The 14,212-nt window shown below is 43.2% G+C and overlaps 1 protein-coding gene across 1 annotated transcript in view; it reads right to left on the reverse strand.

Moving 5' to 3' along the window:
- The window catches only part of ptprq (protein tyrosine phosphatase receptor type Q), a 38,554-nt gene that overhangs the window by 21,857 nt on the left and 2,485 nt on the right, over positions 1-14,212 (reverse strand). Inside the window, exons 8-24 of the mRNA XM_026999432.2 lie at positions 13,873-14,157; positions 12,981-13,250; positions 12,550-12,810; positions 12,308-12,438; positions 11,721-11,844; positions 11,167-11,320; positions 10,941-11,047; positions 9,425-9,522; positions 8,098-8,263; positions 6,808-7,071; positions 5,657-5,817; positions 3,944-4,055; positions 3,060-3,286; positions 1,827-1,896; positions 1,448-1,647; positions 1,098-1,338; positions 713-841 (exon numbers count right to left, since the gene is read on the reverse strand). Of these exons, the coding sequence (XP_026855233.2) occupies positions 713-841; positions 1,098-1,338; positions 1,448-1,647; positions 1,827-1,896; positions 3,060-3,286; positions 3,944-4,055; positions 5,657-5,817; positions 6,808-7,071; positions 8,098-8,263; positions 9,425-9,522; positions 10,941-11,047; positions 11,167-11,320; positions 11,721-11,844; positions 12,308-12,438; positions 12,550-12,810; positions 12,981-13,250; positions 13,873-14,157 (3,000 nt within the window). The remainder of the gene's footprint in view (positions 1-712; positions 842-1,097; positions 1,339-1,447; positions 1,648-1,826; positions 1,897-3,059; positions 3,287-3,943; positions 4,056-5,656; positions 5,818-6,807; positions 7,072-8,097; positions 8,264-9,424; positions 9,523-10,940; positions 11,048-11,166; positions 11,321-11,720; positions 11,845-12,307; positions 12,439-12,549; positions 12,811-12,980; positions 13,251-13,872; positions 14,158-14,212) is intronic.

Genomic DNA, 14,212 nt, shown 5'->3' on the forward strand with positions numbered 1-14,212 from the left:
TGAGGTTGATATGTTAGCTATGCAAAAGTGAGGCTGATGTGTTAGTTATGTGTTAGTGAGGCTGAGGTGTTAGTTATGTGTTAGTGAGGTCGATGTGTTACCTATGTGTTAGTGAGACTGATATGTTAGTTATATGTTAGTGAGGCGTATGTGTTAGTGAGGTGTTAATGGGGCTGATGTGTTGGTTATGTATTACTTAGGCTGAGATGTTGTGTTAGTGACGTTGACAAGTTAGCTATGTGTTAGTGGGGCTGATGTGTTAGTTATGTGTTGGTGAGGCTGAGGTGTTAGCTATGTGTTAGTGAGGCTGAGGTGTTGGTGAAGTTTTAGTGGGGCTGATGTGTTGGTTATGTGTTAATGGGGCTGATGTGTTTGTTATGTATTAGTGAGGCTGAGGTGTTAGTTATGTGTTAGTGAGGTTGACAAGTTAGCTATGTATTAGTGAGGCTGATGTGTTAGTGGGGCTGATGTATTAGTTATGTGTTGGTGAGGTGTTAGTGAGGTTGATGTGTTAGCTACATGAAAGTGAAGATGATGTGTTAGTGAGGTGTAAGTAGGGCTGATGTGTAAGTTATGTGTCAGTGAGGTTGATATGCTATGTGAAAGTGAGGCTGAGGCATTAGTGGGGCTGATGTGTTAGCTATGTGACAGTGAGGCTGATGTGTAAATAATGTGTTCGTGAGGTGTTAGTGAGGCTGATGGAGAAGGCTACCTTCTGGGCCGTAGAGCTGGATGATGTAGCTGAAACGTCCTGTAACGATGGCAGGAGGATACCAGGACAGAGTCAGAGACTTCGAGGTGATGTTCCCTAACACCAAATTGTGCGGAGGATCCTCTGGAGCTACAATTACACACAATTCATGCTGTAACACACCAAATTGCACATTACAAAAGACACCACACACACACACCTAACACAGTAGCACATCATACACGCTTTATGCAAAAATGCACCACGTGCTCTGAATAATGCTCCACACAGACACTTTACACAATTATATACCACACACACCTAACACATTAAGGCACCACACACGATTTACACAAATGAGTGTGACTATAAATGGCATGTATCTGTATTTATTTTGTGAGCGCACCCGCCTCAGGCATGCGGACCATCGTGCTGGCGATCTGCCCCTCTCCATCAGTGGTGAAGGCAGACACCTCAAATACATAAGCTGTGAAGGGGTGGAGCTTGTCCAGTGCCACATTGATTGGTACATTCCATATGGAAGAAGAAGGAATGGCTGACAGCGTGACTGGTGGCATCACGGCGGATGTCATCAGCGAGGACTCTGAGGGACTGGGAGTCCCACGAGACAAGATGTCTGCAGCATCCTGGAGCATACAGACAGAGTGGAACGTATGGTGAAGTCTCCAAAGATCTCCCTAAAGCACGCATGCACTCATGTGGGTGTTGAAGCCTGCCACTGGCGTTCTGGCATACATTGCAGTGGGGCAGAGCTCCATTCATGATGTCCTCCGCCTTCAGCTCCAGAGTATGGACTATCTGGCCTGTCCGCGCAATCTTGGCTTTCACTGCAAACTTGTTGATAAGCCCGTTTATGCGTACGGGTAGAAACCACGTCACTATCACCGTGGAGTGATTCTGGGCATAGGCTGTGAGGTTTGTCACCATGCCAGGGGCTGCAGGAGAGGACACACACACACAGGTAACAAATTAATATGCTAAGGATATTAATTTGTTACCTGCTAATTATTTGTTAAATGTTGTTGCAATATTGGCCTCCTGCCCTCAGAAACGCAGTTTGCGTAAATATCTATGGAAAATATGCAGATGCAAATAGTAACTATAAGGGTCTTACGGGCCTCAGCAGTTTTGAAGTAAAGAATTGGGCTGAAAGGTCCAGTTCCTGCCTTGTTCACTGCTGCAACCTATGAGGTGGTGTGGGGTTGGAAGTGGATGGAGTAAATGATCAACCCACACAACTTAAGCACATATACACACACACCCTCTCACACACAATCAGCGCATTAACACTGACCCATGTGAAATGTGATCTGCACATGATAACAGACCCCAACACACCACAGTATGTACACTTTCATATGTTCCACACACACACATGCACACACACACACAAACAGTGCTTAGGGGAATGAAAGGTCATGACATACCATGATAATGAATTCAGTAGACAAATAACGGAAAACAGAGATCCATCATAGATCCATAGATCTCTTTACCAGATCAATAATTCAAAACAGATTAATAATTGAATGGGACCAATGGAATGGATGCCACTGGCAACTTTCCCACAGACAGTTCAAGTCCCGCTGAATGTCCAGAGTGTACTATACCTTTACAAACTATAAATCATTGGTGGCATCACCCACAGTTAATAAACACACCCTCTGCATTACAGCTTGGTGTATTTTTAATGTAATATACATCTATATCTTTTGATGTTTGCATAGAATAACAATAATTTTAGAATTTCATTTGTATTCTTTTTTGTTTTATTCACTTTCTTCTGGTGATCATCTAACCTATTGTTCTAAAATTAGAAACAATATATTACTATAATCAAGCAAATATTACTGTATATTACATATATATGTGGAGAGTAACAGAGTAAAAGTACTCCATTACTGTATTTAAGTGTTATTTGTGAGTATTCATGCTTTACCGATGTACACTTTTAGGGAATATTTCCTCTACCATCAGGGATGGATCTTACTATTAACTCCACTACATTTGTGCAATGACTAGTTACTTTAGTAAGATCATAAAACATGCATATTTTGAAAAGTTAAATATCTTATTATTTTAACTTTTTTATAGGTGGACCTTCACTTTTAACTAGGTTGAATAGTAGTTCTGTGTGCTTCTTTCACCCCTGATCATACCTGTCCTGACCCAGGTCAGGTCTCAGTCCATATTATCCTAATGACAATCTACTCCTTTGCACACGACTTACAAAACACTAAAATCATTCAGTGGTTTCTTACACAGACAGCATTAAACTGGTAGTAGTCTAATCAACGTGTTGGGTATTCTGCTGTTGATTTGTAAGTGTGTTAGGTTGTGTGTGTACCATGATTTTGTAAGTGGCCCCTGGATTGAGAGTGTTCAGCAGGGTCTCTGGGATGTCCAGGTTCTTGGCGATCTCAGTGAAGGTGGGATCAGGGTATGGACACACTTCCTTGTATCTGATGATAAATGAGTGGATATTTGTGTCAGGAGGCGATGGCATCTTCCAGGAGAGGAGGATTCCATTGGACCCCATTCTTTCACCTTCTGGTTTAGAGGGAGCAGGAGGAACTACATGTACACAGACAAGCACACACACACACACACACACACACACACACACACACACACACACACACACACACACATAATAAAACAGTGACATTACCACTTATACATGTGTCGTTTTAGTATTACAAAAGAATGAATAGCCAAATATGTGATTCCCATGGTTCCATTACATTTAATCCCCCTTGATTCTTTTCTGAGCTATCATATGACCCGTTGATTGTATGATTGTCACTGGCAGGGTCTAAGATATGGCCTTTTGCACAAGTGGTTGGCTGGTGTCTTGGCTTTTCCTGGGAGTGTCAGAGAGCACTGATTGGGCACACTGACAACAGTGCACTCCAGTGCCCCCAACCAATTGTGATCAGAATCAATAATGCATGTGCAGATAAACTTGCATAAAACACATGCACACACACTTAATATCATTTCAGCTCACAATCCAAGAAACCACAACCTCTAAACACATGCTTTATGCATTTCTATTAGGGGAGCCATTGTAGTGATGATGAATCACATGGACTAATAACAACCTATTCACTTCACTTGAAACACACTCAATACATCCACATATACCCTCTCTCTCTCTCTCTCTCTCTCTCTCTCTCTCACACACACACACACACACACACACACACACACACACACACACACACTCACCAGATTCGATAGTGGTAACTATACGGCTGACAGGAGAGCTGAGCCCTGAGGAGGCTACTACGCTGACTGTTACTGTGTAGGATGTCCCTGGATTCACATTGGACACATTGGCCTGTGACACACATACATTCAAAAACACACAGAGAGACACCCGACTCATGAGTACTGGATAAAGATGTCCTTCCATAGCCAGGCAGGCTGAGCAGAGCTGTGATATTGAACTGAGCATGCAGGAGGCGGAGCCATCTCATCTAATATCATCATCCTTCTGCATCATGCCTTCATTTCAACTTGGAAAAATTCGAGCAATGCTACAAAAAATGTAATCCAAGAGATAATGGAGCTATACACTCAAACACAACAACTCATTTGACTGGAAAGACACAGAGCAGCCAACAGATTAAATCACAACAGAATAGATAACACACATCTGCTTGCTGGTCATAAAACTCCAAACACACAGGACTTATGAAATGTTAGCTTTACTATCTGTTTACACACACAGAGAGAAGCATTACCAAAACTGAACAATGCCAGATTATCTGAAACATAGGCTGTTTATTCAACATTAAATAATTGAGTAATTAATATATAACCAAAACAAGCTTTTGTTTAGGTATTATTAGATATCCAGTATCATCAGCACATCATGACTAACCAAATGGATCACTCAAGTACTGTCTGACTAAAGAAATATGCTAAAATGATAAGGCAAAAATTATATATATATATATATATATATATATATATATATATATATATATATATATATATATTTAATCTTTTTATCATTTTTCATATATATATATATATATATATATATATATATATATATAAGAAGGACTTAAATTCAGTATACAACATATTCAATATCTCAGCTAAAGCTTTTGGCTATACCTAAACCAGAAGAATAATTCACAGAATATCTCCATGGGCACTTTCCTAATTTTCTCCCTGATGTATCATAGAACTGCGGTTCCTCACTTTTATGGAGATTACATGGAGATACATTCAATCACATGCCACAAGAAGTATAGCTACACTATGCCAAACACATTTACAAGCTTTGGTTTTGTGTCAGTACCATATAAATCTTCTACCTGGGAAAAGTGAGCCTGAGTATTTGTGTGGGATGGAGAGATGAAAAGCCTGTACAGTGCATGCATCTCTGAACAGAACAGAACTGTCTGCATCCTTGTGTCATCTTCATGCCTGTTATACCTGTTCACTCAGTGTCAGAGGTGACAAGGCCTACCTGTACGTTGGTGAGGGCCACACACAGGACAAGCAGCAGGGGTAGGCAGGGTGCCATGGTGGCCCCTCACGGAGAGAGAGAGTGGCAGGTTGGGGCAACAGCTGGCCTGTGCTGGGTGAATTCTCCAGGTCCGAAACGACTTGTCCACCACCGCAAGTCAAAGTCATTAAAAGTTGATCGTTTTCTCTCAAATGCACACGTGCGCTTTCTCCCTCTCTCTTGTTCTCTCCCTCCTTCCCTCTCACCCTCCCTCCCTAACCTCCATCCACACACTCCGCCCAGCTGACATGGATACCCTACCACCTGACACCTGACATTCAAAAGGTAGGGTGGCTGTATGAGTGAGTGTGTGTGAGACAAAGAAAGGAAGAAAGAAAGAAAGAAAGATAGAAAGAAAGAGATAAAACTAACACTCATATGCATACATATGCTGAATAAAGGCCAGGCAAGCTTGATACCTGAACATGCCCATTTGGCATGGTTGTCAAGGAGACATTGCCATGGTCTGGGATGAGCTTAACCAAGTATTGCTGATCACATCCAGAGGAGGCCAACCAGTGGAGGGAGAAGGAATGAGAAAACACATTGACCACACAGACATCCTCAGGACTAGCAGGGACTGAAGTATACACACACACACACACAGACACACGCACACACACACACACACACACACACACACACCACGCTTAAATATGCTTTATTGCACAGATTCATCACATGAGGCTTATATTCATGACATTCTAATCCAGTTCCATATACAGTGGCTGTAGGCAGTATTATTTGGTTGCTGTTCACTCTTACAAGAAAACCATTTTTGTAGTTTAGGTTTATCCTTAAGGTCAGGCAAAAAGCTTTATCACTACGCTTCTTACAAGATAAGACTGAGAACTTTTACAACTACCCTGCAAAACCCCAAACCTTTTTTTTCTCAGATGAGGTAATAAAAAGAGTAATTCCAGGGAATAGAGGCCTAACAGTGCATTAGACATATTAAAAACATAAGACATAGGGGAGTAGAGAGGTTCTGTGCCCTTTCAGAGTGATTTGTGTATGGGGCAGAGGCCACTGCAGGCTTCAGCAAAGGATACTGGGTAGACTTTGGTGGACCTCAGGGTATGCTATATGACCTCTCCACCAGACTCAGGACAGTATAGAAAAACAATCTTCTTTAGGATTAGGTTAAGAGACGTTTTCTCTTTGAATGTGGTGGTAAGGGGTTCCAACTGGTGTGGGTGGTGAATATCAGTTTGCATATGTTGACTAATGTATGGTTTGGATGTAATGGTGACGAATGCAAACACTAGTATGTAAAAAAGGTGGGGTGAATACATAATCACTTCTGACAAATCTATAAAAATGTGGGCTCTTCATTTGATTGTTAGACATTCTCCAAAGGATGCCTCAATAATACTTGTTAACGTTAACCCGCAATAAAGGACAGGACCAGCGATTGTCTTTAATCCTGAAGGCTGCATCTTTATTTTCTATTTGAATGTTTAACTTTAAAACTAGCTGACTGGGGTTTTAGGAACGGCAAGCCCTGAGGGACATTCGTGAAAGTGTCAGTATGTTGTTCTAATGCAAAGCCTTTTAAAAGCGCGGTAACCTGTTTGAAAGGAGACCGTGGCAGAGGTTCCACTCTGCATCTTCCTGACGCGCTCCACCGTGACGTTGTAGGAACACCCGGGACGGAGGCCGTCCAGTGTGTACTCCCGAATGCCCGCGCTCACACTGAACACCCAGCTGCGTGAGCCGTTATTAACCGTCACTCGGTGGAAGTCGAATGGCCCTTCAGCGGCCGTGGCCCACGCCAGTGTGGCAGATGAGGAGTTGGCATGCACAAGAGAGAGCAAACACAACCCTGCAGGCCCTGAGTGAAAGGAATAGAGATGGTACTCATCACTGAGCAGGTCTCACCGCTAATTTTCACCCCACTGTACAAGGACATCAAAGGCTATCTGGGCTTCACGTTCCTTTTTTTTGCCAGCAGTAAGAGAATACAACAAAGAGACAAAGACAAAAAGTTACAAATTTACATTAACAACAACAAAAAAAACAACAACAAAAAACAACACTAACAGAATAAAGCAGTTTATCAGAGTGTTTTCGTTAATATAAACAAAGGATCAATCGTTATCTTGCGCCATTTCTAATGAGGGGTAGGGAGGAAATCAATTCAATTACAAATTGCCATACTGACAGAAATGTGTTTCTAAATAAATCCTTAAATGAATAAATAAATAAAAACCTTTAACGTTACAAAGAGAGATTTACTGAGGACCTTTTATCAGTAGTGGACCATCAAGCACTCTCTCCCTCCACCCCTTAAATCTGATCTAAAACTGATACATACAACTTCTAAAAAACAAATGCAAGCAAGATTCACTTGTTGTCTGAAAAACAAATTCTAAATATATTATAATATCTAATTACATTGAATTATCATTGTAATATTACATCTGGACCTATTGTTAATTGTAATATTACATCTGGACCTATTGTTAATTGTAATATTACATCTGGACCTATTGTTAATTGTAATATTACATCTGAACCTATTGTTAATTGTAATATTACATCTGGACCTATTGTTAATTGTAATATTACATCTGAACCTATTGTTAATTGTAATATTACATCTGAACCTATTGTTAATTGTAATATTACATCTGGACCTATTGTTAATTGTAATATTACATCTGAACCTATTGTTAATTGTAATATTACATCTGAACCTATTGTTAATTGTAATATTACATCTGAACCTATTGTTAATTCCCATTCCTTTTAATCACCAGCAACTACACTTTGAAGACTCCTGTATTTAGATTCGCAGCCGTCTGAGAAGGTTACCCAGTAAGCCTCTGTGACTGTGATGATGTAATCAGGCTCTTACTGGTGGAGGTGTTTCTGGTAATGCTCTGGCTGAAATCAAACCCCAAGAAAGACTGGATCACAAACTGGTAATCACTTCCTGGGGTCAGGTCACTTATCCTCACGCTATTGCTACGCACATCGACCTGGCGAGGGAGAGGAATGTCGGCGGCGAGTCCGTAATGCAACTGCAGAGGGAGCAAGAGACAGAATAAAAAGAAAGAAAGAAAGAAAGAAAGAAAGAAAGAACAGGCTGTTTGAATGTATGTATGAGTGTATATTCTGTGGGAAAGTCCGTCCAGAGACTCTCCTAACTAAAGACACTGATAGCACATACCTTTGCACAGCCTTGCTCTCTCTCTGCCCCAGTGTGGGGTATATTGTGAGATTTGGATGTATTATTTAAAAAGTCAGTAACCTGAGCAGGTAAAGCCGAGGAGCTGTCGCTAGGCAACGTCTCAGGTGAGGCAGGTGGTATAAAAGTTTAAACAGGTGTCCTGCTTTCCCCAACTGCCTCAGTTGCACTCGCTCTCTTTTCCTCCCTCTCCCTCTCTCTCTCTCTCTCTCTCTCTCTCTCACACACACACACACACGCATACGCACGCACACGCATACACACGCACACACACACACACACACGCATACACACGCACACGCACACACACACACACACGCATATACACACACACGCATACACAGACACGCATACACACACACGCACGCATATACACACACACGCACGCATACACACACACGCACGCATACACACACACGCACGCATACACACACACGCATATACACACACGCACACACACACACGCATACACACACACACGCATACACACACACGCACGCATACACACACACGCACACACACACACGCACACACACACGCACGCATACACACACACGCACGCATACACACACACGCACGCATACACACACGCACACACACACACGCATACACACACACGCACGCATACACACACACGCACGCATACACACACGCACGCATACACACACACGCATATACACACACGCACACACACACACGCATACACACACACACGCACACACACACACGCACACACACACACGCATACACACACACGCACGCATACACACACACGCACGCATACACACACGCACGCATACACACACACGCATATACACAATACTGCTTGATAAATTCTTTTAGGAGCTTTTTTGACATTCCATTCCCATTCATAATATCAAATGCATAGCATCTCTGTACTTCTGCCCACGTTGGTGTAAATTATTGCGGTGGAAAATCACAATGTCAATATGTGCTTTTCACTGAAGAGGTAGCATGACCCCAGTTGGCCTACCCTGTACCCATCCACTTTGCCCTGCGCATGTGTCCAGGTGATGTACATGCCATTCCCTTCCTGTTCAATAAAGGTGATGTCATCAGGAGGGGCTGGCACTGCAGTACAAAAATTGATAAGAAGGATGTATAAATACAAATCTAGCCAAATGCATGAGAGATGGCGTAAGGTGCAAGCAAGCGCACGGGGTCAAAGTTTCTCATGCGTTCACATATTATGGAGTAAAAGGATTAATGTAAAAATGTGTGCATAACGGCATTTGCTCTGCAGCTGCACATCCATATTTTCTCGAAACTATCAGCAGCCCTCTTAAAAGCTTTGGATTCTTTTAGCATTTCATTTATGCAGGGGCAATATAACAGCTGCAGTATACCGCATCACATAGAAATGACATCATTTATAATACCAGCATCTCACTGTCTCTTTCCAATATCGGGATAGCAATCATTGCCAATAAGGCTTGTTCTGAGGGAACCAGCCTTACAGCTGATTGAGAGGGTACAAGTCTTAGCGCTGATCCTAGCCAGCAGGGGGAAGCATATTGCAGTAGCAAGCGTAAGGCACTGAGCAGCTTTCCATTTCAGAATCACAAAAACAATCGTTATGTACCATGCGCCAAATGTATGAGGAATTTCTCTTGGTACAGGTATCAGATTAGATCAAAAGTGGATCAAACACAGGAGACACCGGAACACCGGGAACGCCTCTCAGGGCACCTCTTCAAAGTATTTTGATGACATTCAGAATGGAATTTTTGTGCTCCATTATCCATTAACTAGCTCCATTATTTCCATTAATTACTCCATTAATTACATAACCTTTGAAACCTTTGAAAATTACATAACTTTAATGACATAACCTTAGAATATAAAGAAATTTACTAGGGAGTTTTCTAAATTTGGATTAAGCCTGCTTGCTTCAAATGAGCATTACACACGTGTGCATGTGTGCTGAAGTGTTTTTTTTCATCTCCACAATATTTCTAGACCCATGCTCTCCAAACATGATGCTGAGACTCATTCATGCTTTCATCACCTCCCGTCTTGATTACTGCAACTCTCTCTTCATCGGCATCCCAAACAAAACCATCCGCTCACTGCATGTTCAAAATTCAGCCACGAGAATTCTCTTAGAAATTCAGCCCGAATCACCCCAATTCTATATCAGTTACACTGGCCCCCTGTCCCTGAACGCGTTCAGTATAAGCTTGCATATTCGGTCTTGCATTTCCCTACCTAGCAGAATGTCGATCTTTTAGTGTCATGGCTCCAAAATTGTGGAACACTCAATCTCTCTCTGCTCTTCACTTTTCTCTTCCATATCCCAGCTTAAAACATATCTCTTTTCTCAAAATGTTTCATCACCTTTTCTCTGTTAAATAGTTGTTAATGTGTTAAATGTGTTAATTGATATCTCTTTTGTTCTTTTTCTCTCCATCGTTTCATTGTAAAGTGATCTCGAGTTTGAGAAAGGCACTACATAAATGAAACCTTTTATTATAATTATGTTTACTCACGTGTGTTAACAGTCACAGCAGATGGAACACTGTGTCTTTCCCCACTGACACTTGTAACCTCAACAGTATAAACACTTCCTGATGGAAGATGGTCAACGTGACAGGATCTGGTGAGAAAACCAGTTACAATCATTATTCATGCAGTGGACCAGTATCAGCTAATAAGACAAAATGGCTCATAGCTCAAGCAGTTCAATTTAAGAGTTGATCTGAGACCAGTTCATACCTGTCATCGGAGGCTCTCAGGCTGGTCTGCAGGTTATAGGTCGCGTTCCTGAGTGAAAAGATGAACAAATCACACACCCCTGGGCCCTCCCTCCAGCTCACAATAAGAGACGATACCGTTCTCTGGACAGGCAGGAGGGTGACTGAACTGGGGTCTACACAAACACACACACACACACACACACATGTAAACACAAACACACACACGCGCGCGCGCCCGCGCACGCACACACACACACACACACACACACACACACACACACACACACACATACACACACACCAACACACGTGCGCACACACGCGTGCACACACACACACGCATGCGCACACACACGCACGCGCACACACACGCACGCGCACACACACGCACGCGCACACACACGCACGCGCACACACACGCACGCGCACACACACACACACACGCGTGCGCATACACACACGCGCACACACACACGTGGACACGCACACACGCACAAACACACACATACAAACAGATGGGCATACACGTCTAAATGTTCTGTATGAACTGATCTGAAAAGTGTGTGCACATACATGCTCTGATACTTAGGAACACAGCTGTACTGTCTCTGAACAACTCCTTCTCTGTTCGCACTGAGATGTTACACAGCATTCCTGGGACCACATCCTTAAACACCACCCTAGTCTGCAACACTTTCTGCACATACAAACACACACACACACACACACACACGCGCACACACACACGCACACACACATGCACAAACACAAATATGGGTTACAGTGAAGGAATGTGCTCTGAACAAATAAGGGTCTGCAGTGGGGTAACAGAGGGAACACAGTGAAACATCCACAGTGTTTTCATGCTCCTGCCCATCATTATTAACTGTGAGACAGTGATGAAGCCACACTCATCTGTGGTGTGAGTCCTTGGTGAGCCTAAACACAAACACAGCTGTAGTGGTGTAAGTCAATGGTGAGCCCAAACACAATCTCAGATGTAGTTGTGTGAGACACTGGTGAGCCCCAACGCAAACTCAGGTGTATTTATGTGAGACGAAGGTGTGCCCAATGACAATCTTCTGCACAAGGATTTATGCTGAAAAGTTTAGCTTATTCTATAGTTCATAATCATCTTATGAAATTCTACAGAGTCATACCATGACAGAGTGGCTACAGTCCACACAGAGTGCTTCATAAGAGTGGCCATAGCCCTCAGCTCTGTCCCATAGCACCTCCACCGAGCTGTCTGTGACAAGACCAGCACGCACGCCCATGGGAGGAGCCAGACCTGCACACACAACCAACCAGCCCACCCAGCACACACACACAAACACACCCAATACAATCAGGATGGATAAGAGCACTGTGTGTGGCCAGTTCCATCTGGCAGAGCACTCACAGGTTCGGACGGGGAGCAGACGGAAGCTGGTGCTGCACATGCCTCTGCTGGTGACAAACAGCTGGAAGTCATAGACTGTGCCTGGAGTCAGGTTCCACACTGTAGCCTTGCTGCTCCCATGGGCCATAGGGAGCCAGACGCTGCTGTTCCCGTAAGCTATGGAGAGGCCGTCATAAACACCCCTGCTGGGCATCTGCACAAACAGGACCACAGAGTTTGTGCCCGCTAGATATGGAACAGCATCATGGACCCTTTCTGGTTCTAAAAAGATGCGCACACACACACACAGAGACACGCAAACACACACTCACACAGAGACGCACACACACACAGACAAAAATGTATACCTCTACATAAAATGAACAGAGAATGTATGCATGGAACATGTATGAATGCAGAAGTAAGACATTTAAAAAGTAGTTTATGCTTACTGAGGGTCTGCTGTATGGTTCTCTCCCTGCTCCTATTCCCACCCCTTTCCGCTACCACACCTACTTCATACGTCTCACCAGCCACCAGCTGGCCGGTTGTAACACAGTTGGAGCTGTTCACCCAGAATTCTCTGGAATGGGTCTGACTTATTTGTGGGCGAAGCTGGACATAATAGCCATCAGCTACATCATCCCGGAGAGGCTCCCAGCACAAGGTCATGTTTACTTGTCCCACTGCAGAAATTGATATTTTGTATGGGGGTCTGACCTCTGAAAAACAGGATTACACTAACTTTCAAACAATACTGTAAGGCATGAGGGGGATAAAATATACTCTCAACAGCCACTTCAGGGGAAATACCTACCAGGTAGCTACACCTTGTGGCTGTAAAGTTACAGTCTTATAATCTTACAATTACAATTAGAATCTTATATTGTAAGCCCTTACAATATATGGCCATGCATAATTTGTTTTTGTCATTCTGTAACCCTTTACTAATAGTCATTTTCTGACTCAAGGACACTGCTAACGTGGTATTTTGTGAGGAAGCCACTCTCAACACAGTAGTGATGCTGACACAAGTCAAGACCACAGATACCCCGCTGTGTCCCATAGGCTTGTACCAGCTCCAGACTCACAACCATGCCACTATCATGTCAGGGCCACAGCTGTATAGAGAGCATTCTCACACCCACACCAAACCTGGCCAGCAGTGGTTCTGTGGTCAGAAAGTGTCCAGTGTTGATGGCGTAGAGGGAGGCTGATAAACGGTGCCACTGTACGTATTTCAACATACAACGTCTGTGTCTATGATAAAGTGGCTGTTGAGTGTACAGCACATGACTGATAAAGAATCAGGCTGATTCAGCAAACAGCAACCAAAGACTTTACCTGTAATGACAACAAGGGGTATGGCATCAAAACTCTGCACTCCATCTGCTGTGACTGACAGTACAGTGACCCTGTACTCATGAAAAGTCTCCAGCCCATCAATGACAGCACTCAGATTCCCTCTGTTCAACCACACACCCTTTCCTGTACTAAGGGCTACATTCACCCAGCACAGAAAGTAGCGATCAAACAAAGCATCCTGGGTAGAGTCTGGGGCAGCCCAAGACAACTTAATCTGATTGGGTGTGACATCTGTCACTGTAATATTTTGTGGAGGGTTTGGATCTGTAGGGGGATATGTAAAACAACAAGCAAAAACAAACAAAACATGCCCTCTCAG

Source organism: Electrophorus electricus, chromosome 4 (genome assembly GCF_013358815.1).
Source record: "Electrophorus electricus isolate fEleEle1 chromosome 4, fEleEle1.pri, whole genome shotgun sequence".
Lineage (NCBI taxonomy): Eukaryota > Metazoa > Chordata > Actinopteri > Gymnotiformes > Gymnotidae > Electrophorus > Electrophorus electricus.